We start from the raw sequence: 20,762 nt of genomic DNA on the forward strand, positions 1-20,762 counted from the left end.
TCTGAGACCTTGGCCCTCATGTCATCGCCCAGAAGAATATTAGAGGGCTTCAGATCTCTGTGAATGAAGCTCGTCTGTGCAAGGCTGTGCAGAGCAAATTTTCTGTATTGTTACCAGCGAAATATACAAGTACGGTACCTAATTGCTTAAATTCCTTAAAGAGATTAGGTCTTCTTATGATATTGTACAACATTTCGATATTTATTTATTTCACAATTATAATCACCCTGAAAATACAAAGACATGATGCCCAATGTGCACTTGCAAAAAGATGCCTTCCTTTGTCATATTCATAGCTGAAAACTTTATTGAGCAATATCAAAATATAAATACAGAGTTTTGCATGTGCCACAGTAGGTAAAAGGAGCTGCTTTATGACAGAACCAAGAACAGCAAGAAATTGTTCCTTTCTACCCTCCAACTCGGGAAGAGATTTCCAAGTGCTACGCTTCAGTGATTTGAAATTTTGCACTGTCAGCTCTTCCAATATAAAGAATAAGCTATGCACAAGGCATATGCCTCTCATCACACAAATTTACATTTATCCGACCAAGTAATGCTCTCATCACACAAATTTACATGTATGATTCTTCACTAAAGCTACAGCTTCTGTAACCAAATTTGGTTATTGTGCTGCAGAGTTCCTGTTAGTAAAAAAGCCAGTAGGAACCTACAACAATGCAGGTTAACTATTTTGCAAGATATATTTAATCATCTCCTTACAATATCCATTTTCTACTGATTCTGTAACAAACCTTTCATTGATTGTACCTTTTGGAATTCCAAAGAGGGTAACAAATATTTCCCTATGGCATTGATCACATATGAAAACTGACCTTCAACGATCAATTTAAGAAGAGTGGCCCCTGGAACCATACATTTTGCATAATCATCGAAGGGATAGGGTACAACACGGTGATCCATGCACTGTCCCAGTTGGAACATTTATCAAAAGGATGCCATACTGAAAACTTATCACATTTTGTATTCTTTTTAAGTAATAGTCCTTTGTCTGGACTCCGAATCAAACAGCTCAGAGAATTTAGAAATAGAAGTCCTTTGTTTGAGTCATACAGTTCAGAGAACACAAAATCCTAGCATGGAGAAATGCAAACATGAATAATATAAAGGAAAATGCTATTATACCATTGATGTTATTATTTGAATTCAACTAAAGTTCGCAGAAACTATACCTCTGCTATCTTTCTCAATGACTTCGTTTTTCTACGCAATCAAATAAATTCATCATGCATTCCAAGCTCCTATTAAGCAAAATATGACCAGAATTTCATTTACATTTAATAAATACCTGCCAAATATGTATTGGTCCAAGGAAGCCCTCCCACTCTTCGTGCACCTCATTAAATAGGGAATGAAACAACAACGTAAAACCCTTCATCAGCTTCTTTCTTACTTGTAAATCTGCGAGACTGAATCCCCATTTGTTAACAGTTTCCTCGACGAATAGTACAAAAATCAATGAAGAAACCCTTCTCCATCCTTTGTTTCAATTGATTATCTTTTGAGACTCATGTATTGAAACGAAAAATAGCTTACAAGTTCACCACAGTTTCTACAACGAAATAATGATTCAGCGCTAAATTTCAGCAGTCCAAGATTACAGAAGGCGCCAATATCAGGATTACAGAACGAAAATTCAACTCGACCTGCGGAGCGGTGACGCAAGAGAAATGTTGTATTAATGTTGCTGCATGATCTACAGAAAACTTTCCATCAGGGGCCAGCTTGACCAACTCGAAATCCGAGACCTTGGCCCTCATGTCGTCGCCCAGAAGGATATTAGAGGGCTTCAGATCTCTGTGAATGAAGATCGTCTGTGCAAGGCTGTGCAGGTACTCAACTCCGCGGGCGACATCGAGGGCAATGCTAAGCCTCTGTTTCCATTCTAGCGGCCTCAGCCCGGCCGCCGCCCATTCAAACAGATGCAGACTCAGCAGCCCCTGGGGCATATACTCGTACACCAGCATCTTCTCTCCGCCGTCGATACAGTACCCAAGGAGACGAAGCCGATGCGCTGCTCAGGCAGTTAAGGAGTTGCAGCTACCTCAACATAATCCAACGACTCAAGATGGCTCAATCGTCTAACATATCATCTAATGGTGCAAAGTAATGACACGTAGGCAGAGAGCAAAGTTGATTTCAGAGGGGAACGCCTTACGGCGTAAATATTTTTATTGCAGCTTAATTTCTCACAACTTTGAAAAATTCAATAATTAAGGAGATATTTAAAACATTTTTTCTAATAACTTTGAAAAAATATATGGAAAATATTATATTTATATTAAGAAAATAAAGTAAATAATAAAATAATCATTATCTTATTTTGTAATATGTTATGGGAAGGTGTTGTCCTTATAAATAAAAGGGACTTAGAAGTGACCACATATATATATATATGAAAAATACAAACTACATTTATATAATTATTAAAAAAATAAATTATATATATTAATTTTTATATAATTTTTAATTCTTTTAATATTAAAATAATCTCATAAATTATGATTTTATATAATTTTAGAAAAATTAAAATACAACTATTACCTGGTAAGTAATTATTTTAATAATTATAAAAATATTAAAATAAAATTATTACATTCGCTTTCTTCCTAAAAAGTTGAGAAGATAACAAACTCAACCTAAAAATATTTGAAATTTACATTTAACCTTTCTAAATAAAAAATAATTCCTATACTTTATACTTTGTTGTATGATAAAGTGATTTTTTTTCCCAAAACCAATTCAATTGGAACATGAGTGTTTTATATTAAAGTTTCACATTAAAATATTACAAATGCAAATAATATATGAGCATAATTGTACCTATGTCCTCTTTTCTAGTGATTTGTTGAGTAAAGTCTTTCCTGAAATATCACTTTGATGATCATAAATCATATATTTGTTCGCTGATAAATATATATTATATGTTATATATTATGATATAATGATGTAATTAAGTATGTTGGAATATTGTAAATGATATAGTTGAAAATATAATTGTATAGAGTAGGGGTGGTGTGATTTTTTTTGTTAATTGTATTGGAAATTCATATTATTAATAAGGCGAAATTACATATAGATTAGTTTTAGTGACATTTCTGATAACCTCACATGAAAATGTATGGAGTTAGATTTTTTTTACACAATTTACTCACAGGTAACTATCTAAATTACTATGCCATATTCCTCGTTAATCGTTAGATAGAATCTTCATCATTACATATAGTAACTTTAGTAAAGGAATAGTAAGTTACATAATCATTAACAACCACTATTGTAGCAAACTAACATAAAATTTCTTATGTAACCTTGCATCATTTTCACGATTCCTTTAACTAGATTAGTTAATGATATACGTGATATTATAAACATCATCTCATGCAAGGAATCCACATCATAAAAGTAACACAATAGGAAACCACATCATTAACCGATATACCTTGCAAACCCCATAGGGTGAATACCAACAAACGTTTAATTTTATTATTAAACGCTAGTGAGGGTGTTCACCCCTCGCTCGATTATAAGGAGCTCATCCCTTAACCATTGTCATAAAATCTTATAAGGAAATATCATTTAAATATAACATATCTATCTAAAATATATTACAATCATCATGATATCATTTACCCACAAATCGTCAATATTTGTATCTTTGTGTCCTCGTTATTCCATCAGTGAACCATCTTGTAGCTCACACTCATCTGCATGGACCATTAGTTCTTGACCTGCCATTATGTTAAACATAATCTATCCCTTGCACAAGTCACCATCCTTTCTTTCCATTGTTGTTGTCAACAAACTTTGATATCATCATTACATAAAGTATTAATCAACCAATAATCAATCTTTAATACTGATTCTTCAACATCTATTCATGGAAATTCATGAAATGTAGATAAAATATCACAACATCCTTCTTCTAACAACACTCCTCACATTGCATTAATTATAAGAAAATAATTACCAAAACATGTCTAAATAAATACCACATTACTATGATCTTTCTCACACAAGCAAATGTTCTTTTCCAAAGGAAAGCCATTGTAACTATCTATTTTCATTAAAGAATAATAGCATCTTAGCTTTGATTTCTGTGCATGTAATTAAATAAAACTTATTCAAATAAAGTTAGCCTGTCATCTTTTTCTTTGTACATATAACTAAGTAATATTTCCAATACAATAGATATGATTATTATTATTATTATGCATGAAAATGCATGTCCCTTTCTAAGGGAAAAATAACATAATAGATACTATTATTGTGCATGCAAATGCAGGTCCATTTTCCAAAAACATCTTTTTCAAGACAGAGCTATTTACAAAGTCTATTGTACACACACATACATGCTTTGTTCTAAAATAAATCTAATGTGTTAATTATTATTTCTTGTGTGTGGATATATGTATTTTTCCAAAGTAAAGCTAATGCATTTATTGCATGAAATTACTTGTTTCTCTTCCAAGTTCTAACATGATAATAATAATTATTTTCTGCACACAAATTATTGTTTCTCTTCAAAAGGTCTAACACAATAATTATATTATTTCCATGCATATTTCTTTTCAAAGAATCCAACATCATAGGTGTACTTTTCATGGATGCAAAGATCATATCTCTTTTCAAGAGATCAAACAAAATATTTCTATTTTTTGTGCAATAAAATAACATATTTCTTTTCAATAAATATTGAACATAGTATTTCTATTTTGTGCATGCAGATAAACTTATTTCCTCTAAAAAAATATCGAACATAATAGTTCTATTTTGTGCATATTTCTCATCAATAAAATCTAATAAAATAAGAACATATTCCTCTTTAAGAGTCTAGTGGTTCTCTTTAGGAAGCTAATGCATAGGAATCATGTGAATAAATTCAAAGAACTTAATAGTCTAACTCTCCACACATAATTCCATGCAATCTTTTTTTAATAAAATAACTCAATTTCTTTATCTTTTTTCAAGCAAAGTTCACATGCATTCTTTATGAAAAACTACATGACTTCTTAATGCTGGAAATAATACTGAGAGGGGGGTGAATCAGTATTATCTTATCAATAATTTTTCTTTTCTCAAACAGATTTATATATGCTACTTCAATGAATGTAACTCGTGTACACACAAATGTCTCTAAAGAAACCATTGTATATCCAACAAACTTATGATTCAGTTAATTCATCATATGTTGATATTTAATCAGTGCATCAGTACTTGATTAACCATATAAACAGTAACCATGTGCAGTAATAATAGAATAAACCATCACACATAAGAAACACACATGAACACCAAGATTTAAGGTGGAAACCCAATGCCAGACAATAACCACCTGTTGTTGTCTTCTTTTAATATAAGAAAAACCTATTTACAATCTTGTACTAGTGCAGACTCATACCAGTACGCAGGCACCCCCCTATAGAAGGCTACAACCTTCTCTCATTTTCTAGCTTCTACTGGAAGGGAGCTACAACCCCCTAGCTCTTATACTAGCCAATCTGTTTACTAGTACGTAGGCGCCGACCTATAGAAGGCTCCAACCTTCACTCATTTTCCAGCTGCTACTGGAAGGGAGCTCCAACCCCCTAGCTCTTGTACTAGCTAATCCATTTACTACTATGTAGGCGCTAGCCTAAAGAAGGCTCCAACCTTCACTCATTTTCCAGCTGCTACTGGAAGGGAGCTCCAACCCCCTGGCTCTTGTACTGGCCGATATGTTTACCAGTACGTAGCCGCTGGCCTATAGAAGGCTACGACCTTCTCTCTTCCTCCAGAGACCATGTTTCATAAATTTTCAGACTGGATGCTCCTGGTACACAATAATACACATGAAGGCCTTGTTTCATCAAATTTTCATACTGGACCCATCAGTAACTTTGAAGCTCATAATCAATCACCACTGCAATACAACCATCAAATACATCTGCATCAACCAATCATTAAAACTCAATCATCAATCTCTGAATCAACCACAACTGAATCAATCACTGAAAACCCATCATCACTGAAGCAAATCACAATCAATCAATCTTAACATTTAAACACTGTCACCAGAATACAGTCACCAGAACAAAAAGTAGAACCCAAAACACTGCAACAACGACTAGAACCAACTGCAACTTCAAATATCATATTTCATAATGTATACGCTACTTCGATGTGCCGAACCAGCGTGTATACGCGCTTTTATGAAGGTGAACCAGCATACAGATCTGCAAATACTAACTTAAAAACTTCACAGCTATTCCAGACTTCAGCGATACCCAGATCATAACATGCGTCAGTATTCAAATCTAGACTATCCATGATCAAACCACATAATGATAATTCATTTTAGGTCTTATGATCCCAATCCATCATCCATCATTAACCACATATGTGCATCCTTAGTTCAGATCAAGCAAAGCATCAGAAACCCATAACCTGGATATTTGATCTAACACTTCATAAGATATTCAATACTTGCACACCTTGGCCTAATGATCTTCTCAACCTTATATAGTTTTAGGCCTTTCTCAATACCTTGGACTAAAACCACTTAGGACCAATACCTTGGACCAAATACCACGGACCAATACCTTAGACCAAATACCTCAGACCAATACCTCGAACCAAATACCTTGGACCAAATACCTCAGACCAATACCTTGGACCAACACCTTGATTTTCCATCCCATACATGCTTTTCCTTCTTTGAAAGTGCGTGTATATGCTGCTTGGACAAAGTGAACCAGCGTATTCTTCTTAAACCACTCTCTTTCTTCAATCTCTGGAGTGTGATCTGTAATCCTTTGTTGTTAACCTGTTGCACTATGAACTGTCATCTGTGTGAGTTGCCATCAAAGACAACACCTGTATCATAATTCCAACAATCTACCACTTTGGACTTGATGGCAACAACAACACCAAGACACTCTCCCCCTTTGACATCAAGGGAAAAGGGCGGACCAAGATATTCTCCCCCTTTGATATACATTATGTTGTCCATGCTCCCCATAAGTACATGCTAAATCCTCTGATTAAGCTCCTCCTTTGTACATGTTGAGATGCACTAAACCGTCCATGCTCCCCCTGAGCACACGCAGAGTGTGAAAAAATATTTTTCAAAAGAATAACATGACTCTAAGTGAGTATGACCTTCCTATCACCAATGACTCATACATACATCAATCTCCCAACCAAGTGGGGATACACCAATTTTGACTCATCTGCCCAACCAATTGGGGATATACCAAATGTTTATACATGACTGAAACATGAATTATTACATCATCCTTCCCATGCATAGTGGGGTTACAAATTATGTCTTTTCATGACCTTTACATCAAATGATATACATGACATTTTTAACAAGGACAACCAAGCTAAACAAGACCATGATAGTCATCAGCAAATATCATACACCATATATGATCTGCACCATCAACAGCATCAGGATCAACAGCCTGTATATTTCCATCATCAAAAGAGTCACTTGAATCAAAACAGCTATGTGGATCAAGCAATATAAGTATCTTCATGTACCAAGATTTTCTAACATAATGCCAACAATGCATTATTATAAGCTTATGCTCCCCCTGACCCTGTGCCAATTGTTTGTTGTCAGATCTGATCATTGCAAATATCAGCAAGAATCATGAAGGCATCATCATCAATCAGATATACGTCAAGTCATCAACAACTTATGAGGGCCAAGAGCACTTCTACATATTATTAGCAAACTGTAATCATCATCAATCAGAACAAAGCAAATATTTGATAATTGATTGAACCATATCAGACCCCTTTTTCTAACTCTATCCCACTGCTTTTTCCTCAAACCAATATATACGTGACTGTGAAACTTCGAACTCGCGTAAATACGCGACTCGTCTTCATGAAAATTGCGTATGAGATTTAGAACATTGAAGTTTCACACTTTCAACTCCCCCTGAGTTTGTTATGTCCGTATATTGTGATATGCCACATCTTTTTGGTTGTACTTCCTTCTTCCATACCTTGGAGTGTGATGATGTTTTCTCCTTTTGGCATGTTGGCCGAACTTTTCTCTTGCATTCTTTTGATATGTGCCCAAACTTGTTACAAGCATAACATCTTACATGTTTCATATTCCCTCTATAACAGTCAATGGCTTTGTGACCAAGCATATTGCAAGAAAAACAATATCCTTTAAAGTACCTGGAAGCTAATGATCTTTCTATGTGATGGTTATTAGCTTGAACCATTCTACTTATGCATCTGGGTGCAACATGTCCAAAATTATGACATACAAAACATTCAACATTATTCATCAGAGGAAATCACCGACTATCACTTCCATAGTTAGGAGTAGATGATTTTCTTTGAAGACTTTCTTTCGTTGATTGTTGATGGGGTTGACCTCTTATCTCCTTGTTGAGCATTTCATATTTTGCATTAGAGTTCCTTGCCTCATCTTGTGAGCTAGATTCACCTTCAACAGTTTCATGAAAACCAAGACCAGTTTTGATGGTAGGAAACCTTTGACTACTAAGAATATTATCCAAAATCTTAGTACTATCTTGAAATCGTAACAGTTTATCCTTTTGTTCTAATTTACCTTTTAAGATATTTACCTCAACCTGATATTGCTCTTTCTTTTCTAGATATTGCTTCTTCATGATTTCATCAGCCTTTCTTCCTTCTTCCACTTGTTTCCTTAATTTGAGAATCTCATTTTCTTGTTCTTCATCTACTTGAGGTATTTATTCATTTTGCTTATTTGAATTTTCAAGATCTTCTTTTAGAGAGAGGATCTTAGCTTCAAGACTTTCATAGTAACTGGATCTATCTTTAAGTCTCTTGATTGTTGTGCTCTTTTCATTTACTTCATTTCGTAATGATGTCACTTCATCCTGCAACTTTTGACATTGATCTTCCTTTTCCTTGTATTGATTCCTTACCTTGTTTCCTTCCTCCAACTGAGCTTTTAATCTAGTAACTTTTTCTCTGAAGGCACACTCCCTTTTGTTAAATAGATCTTGTTGATCTCTGATTTTATCTGCGAGTCTTTTAACCTCTGCCTCAATGTTTATTTCACGATCACTTTCAATATATTCAACATTGCATGCACAGAGAAAAGTATTACTGGAAGACCAAAAGTTTGTACCTAATACTTATTTTTCTTGTTCATCTTCAATCTGAGGTGATTATGAATCTGAATACTTGCTTCCACCTAACGGCCAATTGCCTCTCCTGCTGCCACTATTCCTTTGAGATGTCTTCTTCTTTTGAGGCACTTTCTTCTTCAATTTCTTTCCCATTACTTCTACGGATCTCCTTCAAGCGATCAAGCTTCTACCAAAGGACCTCCTCTGATACCAGTTGTTGGAAATAATACTGAGAGGGGGGTGAATCATTATTATCTGATCAATAATTTTTCTTTTCTCAAATAGATTTATATACGCTACATCAATGAAGGTAACTCGCATGTAAAAGCAACTCTCTTTAAAGCAACCAGCATATATCCAGCAAACTTATGATTCAATTAATTCATCATATGTTGATCTTTAATCAATGCATCAGTACTTCGTTAACCATATAAATAGTAACCATGTGAAATAATAATAGAATAAACCATCACACATAAGCAACACACATGAACACCAAGATTTGAGGTGGAAACCCAATGTGGGACCAAAACCACCTGCTGCTATCTTCTTTTAATATAAGAAAAACTTGCTTACAATCTTGTATTGGTGCAGACTCATACTAGCACGTAAGCACCCACCTGCAGAAGGCTACAACCTTCTCTCATTCTCCAGCTTCTACTAGAAGGGAGCTACAACCCCCTAGCTCTTGTACTAGCGATCCATTTACTAGTACATAGGTGCCGACCTAAAGAAGGCTCAAACCTTCACTCATTTTCCAACTGCTACTGGAAGGGAGCTCCAACCCCATGGCTCTTGTACTAGCCAATCCATTTACTAGTACGTAGGCGCCAGCCTATAGAAGGCTCCAACCTTCACTCGTTTTCTAGATGCTACTAGAAGAGATCTCCAACCCCTTGGCTCTTGTACTGGCCGATATGTTTACCAGTACATAGGCGATGGCCTACAGAATGATATGACCTTCTCTCTTCCTCCAGGGACCACATTTCATAAATTTTCAAATTGGATTCTCCTGGTACACAACAATACACATGAAGGCCTCGTTTCATCAAATTTTCATACTAGACCCATTAGTAACTTTGAAGCTTAGAATCAATCACCACTGCAACACAACCATCAAATACATTTGCATCAACCAATCACTGAAAATCAATCATCAATATCTGAATCAACCACAACTAAATCGATCACTGAAAACCCATCATCACTATAGAAAATCACAATCAATCAATCTGAACATTTAGAACATTGTCACCAGAATACAGTCACTAGAACACAGAGCAGAACCTAGAACTCTACAACAACAACCAGAACCAACTGTAACTTCAAATATCATATTTCATAATATATACGCTACTTCAATGTGCCGAACCAACATGTATACGCACTTTTATCAAGGCGAACCAGCGTACAAATCTACAAATACTAACTTAAAAACTTCACAGCTATTTTAGACTTCAATCATACCCAGATTATAACATGCGTTAGTATCCAGATCTAGACTATCCATGATTAAACCACATAATGATAATTCATTTCAGGTCTTATGATCTCAATCCATCATCCATCATCAACCACATAGGTGCATCCTTAGTTCAAATCAAGCAAACTATCAGAAACCCATAACCTGCATATTTGATCAAACACTTCATAAGATATTCAATACTTGCACACCTTAGCCTAATGATCTTCTCCTCCTTATATAGTTTTAGGCCTTTCTCAATACCTCAGACCAAAACCACTTAAGACTAATACCTTGGACCAAATACCTCGAACCAATACCTCGGACCAAATACCTCAAACCAATACCTTGGACCAAAACCTTGATTTTCCATCCCATACGCGCTTTTCCTTCTGTGAAAGTGTGTGTATATGCTTATTAGACAAAGTGAACCAGCGTATACTTCTTAAACCACTCTCTTTCATCAACCTTTGGAGTCTGATTTGTAATCATTTGTTGTTAACCTGTTGCATTGTGAACTGTCATCTGTGTGAGTTGCCATCAAGGAAAACACCTGTATCATAATGCCAACACTTAAATCTTTCTGTGTGCAGGGTTTCATTATTCTTTTTCAATAAGTCAAATACATAGTAGTTATTTCTCTTGCATGAAAACTTATATTTTTATTTCCCAAGAAACTAAATGCACAACTATTCCTTGCATGCAAACTTGTATCCTCTTTCCCAAGAATTTGAATGCCTAATAACTAGTTTTATTTCATGCAAATATATATTTTTTCTTTTTCAATAAATTATTTTCAGTAACTAATAAAAATAGAAATGCTAATATAATATATGTTCATTATCTGCATGCAAATATATATACAATTTCCTTCCAAGAAATATATCATAGTGGCTTCTTCTTTTGATGCAAGAAAAACAATTTCCTAAGTTCCTTCTTGACAACAACATGGGTAATCTATTTTTTCTACACACGTGGCTTCATGGGTTGTTTTCAAGAAATCAATCTAAGTAATTTCCTTTTGTTCACAACCCATAAAAATTTATCAAGAGTTACCTTATTAATTTATTTTATTTTATTTTCTCAAAATCATATGTAAATGTTTTTTCAAAGATTACTCTTGTTATGTTATCCCCTTTTCTCAAGTTAATATTCAAATCTTTCCAAAGATTTATCTTCATCTTCTAAGAACTCATGCGTTATTTTCAAGAACATAAGATAAATAATCTTTTTTCTCTTGCACAAGAATCCATAGAAGTTTCACCTCAAGGTACGCTTGACTGACCTCTTCTTAGTTTTTAATCACCCAAAGTGACATGGAAGCAATCATATAGACTACTTTTGGAGTCGGGGTGAGATGGGTTTCATCGTATGTTTCTTTTGTACACCCATTTGACTGTCTTTCACCTATGTAAAAATTCCATACTGAGAGCTTTCTAACTGTGTATGCGAGCTCCCACACATTATCAACACCAAACTATGCAGCAACAACCAGAAAAGGAACGTATTAAGGATTCATGCCATCATTGCTTTATATCTCGCATTTTCTTTATAGGCTTCACAACACTGAGGTCTCGTATTTTAAACACATCTCCTCAACATGCATTACAATGGTCTCTCCCCCAATCCTTGATGACTTGTTTCATCTAGCCCTTCCTAAGATGAAATACATTACCTTGTAACGAAATTTTCATCAACTAAATGCATTACCAACCTGCCAATTCTTGGCTTAATTTTAATTATTTATTAGATTATATTTATTTCCAATGACTGTGGCATCCATACATGTTATTTTACTCCAATTTCATATGGTATTCTGAGGCATATTACATACTGCCCCCCTTAAAGTGAACATTGTCCTCGGTGTTCATCTCTCACTGGAACTTTAACTTTTTACTCATGATATAATAATCTAAACACCCCAAAAGGAAATCCTTCCCCTTCAAAATGAAGGATTTTATTCCTAGCAAATATTAGTAAGTAAAAAAAACACAATAATTTTTATCAATAGTCATAAGCATTTACAACTAAAAAAATAAGCAATTTCTACTTTCCATCACTTAGCCACTTCTCAATTTTTTTGAGATAAAATAAAAATCTTTATACCAACTTTCCAATACTTACCAATTACTCTTGAAAATCATGGTTACCTTACGTAATTATTTCAATTGCAGGTGGTTTCATAGCCTCCATGGAAAACACCCTATAATATATGATCGACAAATTCAACATAGTCACATTAGTCACAACATTTTCAATCAAATGCAATACTTTTAACTATCCATAATTCATGCAATGTCAAGAGATATTTTTACCATAGGACTTCCACAAGTACTCTGAGAGCACCAACCTTCTAATCATCAAAATGATAAATCACTACACCACGTACACACTGTCTTAGCTCCTACTAAAGACATACACAAAGTACTTCTAAAAGTACTGAAAGAGTACCTAGCTCTATAATCATCGAAATGATCAATAATTTCATGAAGTGAAAATTGTCTTAGCCCCTGCTAAAGACATTCACAAGATTGGTAATACAATAAAGAAACTACATTTCCAATAATTGCTTACTGAGGATTAAGCTCCTTTCATGTCAAGTTGTACATAAAATATTTACACAATTATATAGAAAATTCATTTTTAGCACAACACATAACTTATTAGTTAATTTGTTCTACCATGAGAACCATAGTGGGAAAAAGAATACTCCTCCCAACCAATGGTGACTTGTTTCTACAACCATGTTGAGTCATTTTTTGCATCCAGACAGTTCTTTGTTAGACACCATACTAGGTCTAGTTTAGAATTCCGTTGACCAAAAAGGGTCCAATATAGGATTCTTCTTAGCAGCGTCCTTCCTATTCCTCTGATAGTGTCCCATCTTTGAGGAATTTTGGGCCTCCTCCAACTGGCTCCAAAATCAACAGAATTTTCTCAAGATTTTTCCTCTCTCATTATCTTGGCCAACTCTTTTCCCTTATTAAGATCATATATCTCTAGGGAGAGGAAATCTAGGTAGGAAAGTGCCATCAACCCCTCTAGGAAGGAAACCACCATTAAGCTAAGGCCTCTTGGCCTTTCACAATTGTCCACAATTTTCCACAAATGTCTATCATGTGAAATTCTTTTTCAACACTCTTTCCCACAATAATATACATAACGATCCATAAGCACATTACCATTAAAAAAATTAAACATTTATGTAAACATGTATTCATACTTGACCCTCAGCATGGGTCCATAATATCTAGATTCACATGAAACATGACTCACATATAGGTGGTACACATTCCGATTTTCCAAATAACACAATCATGCATATCATAACATTATATTTTCTCATTTACAATTTCAATTCAAATTACAACATTTTACCTTCATAGGATCTCATGTTGTCATTAAGTTACCCTTGTCCATAGTTTTCCACAATTGTCTAGCATGTGAAATTATCATTCAACACTCTTTCCCATAATAATTTACATAACGAAACATATGCACATTATCATTAAAAAAATATACATTTATGTTGGGATGGGGTCCCCCAGGTCTAATTTTTGAGTAATTTTTTGTAATATTATAAAGTCTCCACATTTTGAGGAGCGAAGTGTGAAAAATAGAGAACGTTAAGAGTCAAAGGGAATTTTAGGTAGGTCAAAGCCCCTTATTTTGTAAAGGGATAGGCTATGTTGATTTCCTCCCATGGTTTGTGGACCATGAAAATGTAATGTAAAATCTATAAAAGGAAGTCATCTAAGAGTCATTGAGTTGATTTTATGAAGTTGATGAATGAGATTTTGAGTCTGTAATTCTATATTCTGGCGAAGGGGGAGGCTCCTGCAGCTGAGTGAATGGAGACCTTGGTAAGTCTGCAGCTGAGTGTGTGGGCCCTTGCAGCTGTGTGCGCAGGGTCAGAAGAAGTGTATTCATTGAAGATCTGAAGTAATAAATCATATTTGAAGAAAATCTGTGTGTTCTGTGTATATTTATATGTTTTTTGTGTTTTACGCTCAGTTATGATTTCATGCTCTGTAAATTATTTTAAATGCATCGCGAAGGTTCATATCTACTTTTATATGTTAACTTATGCATGTTAGAACAATTAGGTGAAGCTCATAGATTTATTTAAGAAATCTCTTTAAAACTGTGATTCTGAAGATAAGGGTTAACGAAGGTCAGATTGGGCCCTAAATTAAAGAAACACCTTGCTACTACATCACATAACCTTATGGATGCAGAACACTGGTTCTAGCATCCCCCAATACTACCTCGGGTGAGACTGCAGTCTGCACTTAGCGGACTATCTCTGAAAGGGCCAGTAGTGTAGGGTTTTGTTGGTTAGTGTATCTAACTTTGAACCTGGGTCCAATACCCCACAAGCCAACAAATGGTTCTTTTGCTTAGATTGGGATCTATCTGAGGGATGTGTGATTTGGTGTCTGTGGATACCAACTAAGAAGGAACTCAAGAAGTGGGTAGATCAGAAGTTGCACAATTTTGCAGCTCAGGAAAATTGAAATTCGTGTTGGTCAAAAGAGAGGTTGTTACAGAGATATATCTACACAGAAGAGCACGAAGTTTTCTTTGCATATTTCCCTTGAGAATTACACGAGTGGTTTTCAAATTTAGCGGACAACGAACTTACTTGGAAACACGACAATCCTATTGTGTGGACTCTTGAACTGATCAAGTGTCTTGAAGCATCTGATTATACGGTTGAAAGGGTTGTAGACTATTGGATCGATAATATTTTGGGTGGCTTCATCACAAAATTTGCAACTGACGCATTTGTATCTTATAGCGAAGCTGAACGCCGATTCTTTAAGGGTTCGAGAGGTAAGTACCTGAAATCACTAAAAACTTGGATTAAAATGTTATTGTGCAAAATTGGTGTTATGCCTATGAATTGATGTTTAGAAGAGGTCAAACTGGATCTACACGAAGTGGAAAATGATTCAGATCTGATCAAGACAAATATATTGAGGGCTAGTACAGTCTATTATTGGGTGAATCAGATAGCAAAGAAGAAAGGACTAGCCCTAACACACCTGGATGTACACCGTAGACAGAGGGTCAGGGCACTTCTGGGTTCCACATCCATCCACTCCATCTCCATCTCCATTTCCACCTCATACACTTATGGCTATGCCTCTGCCTCCACCTCCACCTTCATTCTTCAATATGGTGAATACAGTGAAAATGCTTGTATTCAAGGGTTAGGGATCAGAGGGTCCTGATTAGTTTTGGTTCATAGAAGAAGCTATGTGGAATGCATAGCAGATCAATGATGATGAAATGAAGAAAGAACAACTGGTTACAGCGCTACAATTAAAGGCGCTTACATGGTATATGAAATATAGTACAACCAATCTGAATGATACGTTGGATGAGACAAAGACTGCGTTGAATGCATAATTTAGAAAGTCGAAGTCAGAAGCTCAGTGTGTTACTGAAATAAAGGATATCAAGAAGATGACTAACGAGTCTACGTGGGATATAGATCAAAGGTTCAAGTTCTTACTGAGACAATTTAATCTACAAATTTCATACGGACAACACAATGAATGGTACATAGCTTCATTATTTCCACACTTAAGATTGTCATTATCTCGATAGAAGATTAGATCTCAGGCCAAAGAATTAGAGATCGCAATGAAGCTGGAGGCTTCGCCGATCCAGGATACGAATATAGGAGTCCAACATATCCATTCACAGTTAGCAAGCCTGCATATGGAGTTGCAGGATCTGAAGAAGGGAAAGGAGGTTCAGTCGGGACTGTGTCCTAAAGTTTGGTGCATGAAGTGCAAAGCTGTAGGTCACTATAAGGATTAATGCCCTGTGCACTAGGATTATATAGTTGTGGGAGGTCCCAACCCACTGAAACCAAAGTCTCCTACTGGATCAAGTGTTTGGTGTAGTATCTGCCAAGTGTCAGGAATGCATCCAACAGACAATTTTTATCTCTTACAGAAGTTTATACAATCACCAAAGAAACTATTTTGCAAATTTTGTAAATTGGTTTGCCATGATGAAAGAGATTTATGAAGCTATGACTTGATGACAGACAAAACCCCAATGTATAGGATGCAGGATGAAACCCGCACATAGAAATATCAAGGCTCACCTGCATTTCGTCGACGACTCTAAGGACAGGGAAGAGGACAAGGAGGAGGTGTTGGAAGAGGTCGGAAGAAGTTTATGCAGTCACCAAAGAAACTATTTTGTAAATTTTGTAAATCTCTTGGCCATGATGAAAGAGATTTCCAAAGCTATGACTTGATGATAGACAGAACCCCAAAGTATAGGATGTAGGCTAAAACCACCACACAGAAATATCAAGGCTCACTTACATCTTGTGGAGGATTCCAAGGACGGGGAAGAGGAAGAGGAGGAGGTGTTGGAAGAGGTCGGGGCCAGATCATCTGCTACAACTGTGGAGGACCAAGACAATTTGTGCATGACTGTCAGAATCCAACTCATCCTTCTTGTCAATACTTTAAGCAATTTTATCATGTTATAGAAGTATGTCTTGTATTAATAGAAAATATGTAGGAAAATAAGAACCAATAATTGACGTAAAACATTCAAATGATGAGATTCGATCTGCGTGAAGAAAATCCTAGTTTCAATATAGTCATGTGAATTGATATAGCGGTACCAGGATTATATAGTTGCGGGAGGTCCCAACTACTGAAACTAGAGTGGTCCCAACTACTGAAACTAGAGTCTCCTTCTAGATCACGTTTCTAGTGTAGTATATGCCAAGTGTCGGGAATGCATCGGAAAGACAACTGTTATCTTTTGTATAAGTTTGTACAGTCACCAAAGAAACTATTTTGAAAATTTTGTGAATCGGTTGGCCACGATGAAAGAGATTTTCGAAGCTATGACTTGATGATAGACAGAACCCCAATGTATAGGATGCAGGCTAAAACCCGCATGCAGAACTATTAAGGCTCACCTGCATCTCGTGGAGAATTCCAAGGATGGGGAAGAGAACGAGGAGGAGGTGCTGGAAGAGGTCAAGGTCAGATCATCTACTACAACTGTGGAGGACCAGGACATTTTGCACATGACTATCAGAATCCAAATCATCCTTCTTTTCAATACTGTAAGTAATTTGATCATGTTATAGAAGATTTTCCTGTATTAGTAGCAAAGATGTAGGAAAAGAAGAACCAATAACCGACGCAAAACATTCAAATGATGAGATCCGAGCCATGCAAACAATATAGTCACGTGAAGTGGTATAGCCACTAGTGAAGACAAGGTAGAAGGAAAGTAGTTGTTATTGGATAGATGGGTTCACAGGGCTGGCAAGAAGAATGTTGGATTTGACTTACAAAGATAAAATGAGACGTTTATGGAGGGAAGAAAAGTTTTATGGATCCAGGTGTTTCTACGTCTAAAACTTAGATACCAATAGTCCCACAAAAAGAGAATTCTAAAGGAACTACTGTGATGGAGGACTCTGATCCCACGGTGCTGAAGTCATTTCTGCAGACATGCATGAAGTTGCTGAGGGATTAGAAGGTAGTTGAAGGACTACAAGAACTGATAGATAACATTGCTAGCAAGGACAAGTCATTTCCAGAACATCGTGCAGTGAATAAGGTGAACCAAAGCAAGAAGAGCACTGGTAGGGAGATGTGGTTGACAACACAAATTGGTGATTTTGACATGGACCAAATAATTCTAGACTTAGGATTTGACGCTAATGTACTGCCAAAACAGACTTGGGAACGTATGGGGAAACCTAAGTTGCAGTGGTTTCCAATCCAACTGTGCATGGAAAACCAACAAAATATAATTTCGATGGGTCGCCTGCATGGAGTGACTGTAGATATTGAGGGAGCCAGTGTGCTCACAAATTTTGAAGTTATTGAAATAGTAGATGACAGTAATCCATACCCAGCATTGCTTGGGATTGATTTGGCTTTCGACATGAATGCTATTATTAATTTGAAGAAGTGAAGCATGGTGTTTGAAAAGAATGGCCTTAGAGTGGTTGTTCCATTGGATCCAGCTGAAGGTGCGCGATACATAGAGCCAGTCCGTGATGACTATGATGATGAAGACATTGATCACATATATAAGCTCATTGCACGAGACAAAGACTGGATTAATCCCACTGCGGATGGACATATCAGTTGGGAGAATGATAGTTTGTGCCAATCAGACTCAGATGAAGAATTAGAAAATTGGAAAAATCGGTTGCATGAGGTCTCTACACTACGATGTAATAGGCTTACAAAGTCTCTGTGTTATATATCAACTGAGGTACGTAAATTTCCTTATTATGATGGGCTAGATGATGTCAATATTTTTCTTTACCATTTTGAAAGAGATGTACCAGAGGAGCATAGGTTCCAGGCTCTAGATTTCGCTTTAAGAGCTATGCCTACAAGATGGTGGGGAACCCATAAGGATAATATTGTTGATTGGAAGGAATATCGTAGATTGATGAGATTAAGATTCGGCTTTGCAACAACGTGGCTCAGTAAAAAGTATACAGGTAAGGATGACCCGTGCAAACATCTCACTCGATGGAATAAGGCTTGGGGTGAGGTATCTCAACCAGAGTGGGTACATATATTTATTTATACGTTAGACGTTATACTGATGAAATGGTATTTGGAGATGAAGATACGTCATGGGATTGCTGATTAGGATGAAATGAAGGAGAGTTTCGTACCGACATTCAACTTTGAAGATGGGTTTGAATGCATTGATGGGGCACTTCAGGAGATTAAGGCAACGATCTTCCAAAAGCCAGTAGAACCTATAACTTGGATGCGGCCTGACTGGAGTGCGCAACTACAATATGCTTTGGAATGCTACAATATTACGATGGAAGAAGGAGATGAGGATCCACGAAATGTCAATATTCCTGAGTTAGAGGGACTACGTGAAGTTGCAGGACCTGATGTAGAGATCCTTGATATAACACAGCTGGTAAAGCAATACAAGTAAATATTGGCTCAGAAGCAGAACCAAAGTTGACACATATTGGTGACTACTGGGATGAACACATGGTAGGCAAGGTTGCTAAATTATTGCACGAATATTAAGATTTATTTTCGACAAAGTTCTCTGAATTGAAGGGTATATTAGGTGATTTGGGTATGATGAAGATCAATTTAAAGCAATATGTGAAGCTGATTAAGTAGTATCCATATTGAATGAACACCAAATACAAGGAAAAGATAAGAGAGGAGATGGATAAGATGCTCATGGCAGGTATAATTGAGCTAGTAGAAGAATCAGAATGGGTTAGTCCAATGGTGGTCCAGGAAAAGAAAAAAGGGTGATATAAGGATATGCGAAAATTAAATGATGCATGCGTGCATGACCCCTTTCCTACACCTTTTGCAGATGAAGTTCTAGAAAACGTTGGCGGACAGGAGGCTTATTCGTTCACAGATGGATTTTCAGGATATCACCCAATTAAAATTGTGCCAGAGGATTGAAGCAAGACCACCTTCGCTACCGAGTGGGGGTCATTCCAATACACAGTTATGCCCTTCGGACTGAAAAATGCTCCAACAATATTTTCAAGGGTGGTAGTCACAACATTCAAGGAATTTATTCACAAGTTTTTGGAGGTCTACTTCAATGATTGGACAATATTTGGGCTAGTTAAGAAACATGTTTCTAGTCTGCGCCTAATGTTGGATACATGTAGGAAGTATTAGATTTCCTTGAATTTGAAGAAATGTATTTTCTATGTACCTTATGGAATACTGTTGGGACATGTCATATGTAAGCAGGGATTGATGGTAGACCCTGCCAAGATCGTTGTAATTATCAATTTGGATCCACCCAAGAATGTAAAGCAGCTACACACAACTTTGGGTCATACAGGGTATTACAGGAAGTTTATAAAGGCATATACGCAGATCACTGCACCAATGGAGAGTTTGTTGAAGAAGGATGCTATGCTTTTCTGGGATGACGACTGTCAGAAGAGCTTGGATGTTCTTAAGGAGAAGATGGTTACTGCACCAATCCTAGTATTCCCGGATTGGAAGAAAGAATTTCATGTGCACATGGATGCATCCTGTATAGCGTTGGGAGTTGTTTTAACTCAACCAGGTGAAGGAGATATTTACCATTTGATTGCCTTTGTAAGTAGGAAACTATATAAGGTG

At 36.2% G+C, this 20,762-nt stretch overlaps 1 protein-coding gene across 3 annotated transcripts in view; it reads right to left on the reverse strand.

Moving 5' to 3' along the window:
- Nucleotides 1–3,478: 3,478 nt before the first annotated feature.
- The window catches only part of LOC149263248 (uncharacterized), an 86,892-nt gene continuing 69,608 nt past the window's right edge, over nucleotides 3,479–20,762 (reverse strand). For all 3 annotated transcript variants that reach the window (XM_089387469.1, XM_089387460.1, XM_089387464.1), the window contains exon 4: nucleotides 3,479–3,823. In XM_089387469.1, the coding sequence (XP_089243595.1) occupies nucleotides 3,788–3,823 (36 nt within the window). In that variant the 3' untranslated portion in view covers nucleotides 3,479–3,787. The remainder of the gene's footprint in view (nucleotides 3,824–20,762) is intronic.

The sequence above is a fragment of the Pinus tabuliformis genome, chromosome 6 (assembly GCF_031772625.1).
Source record: "Pinus tabuliformis cultivar Carrire ecotype Pingquan chromosome 6, CPIR1, whole genome shotgun sequence".
In the NCBI taxonomy this organism is placed as follows: domain Eukaryota; kingdom Viridiplantae; phylum Streptophyta; class Pinopsida; order Pinales; family Pinaceae; genus Pinus; species Pinus tabuliformis.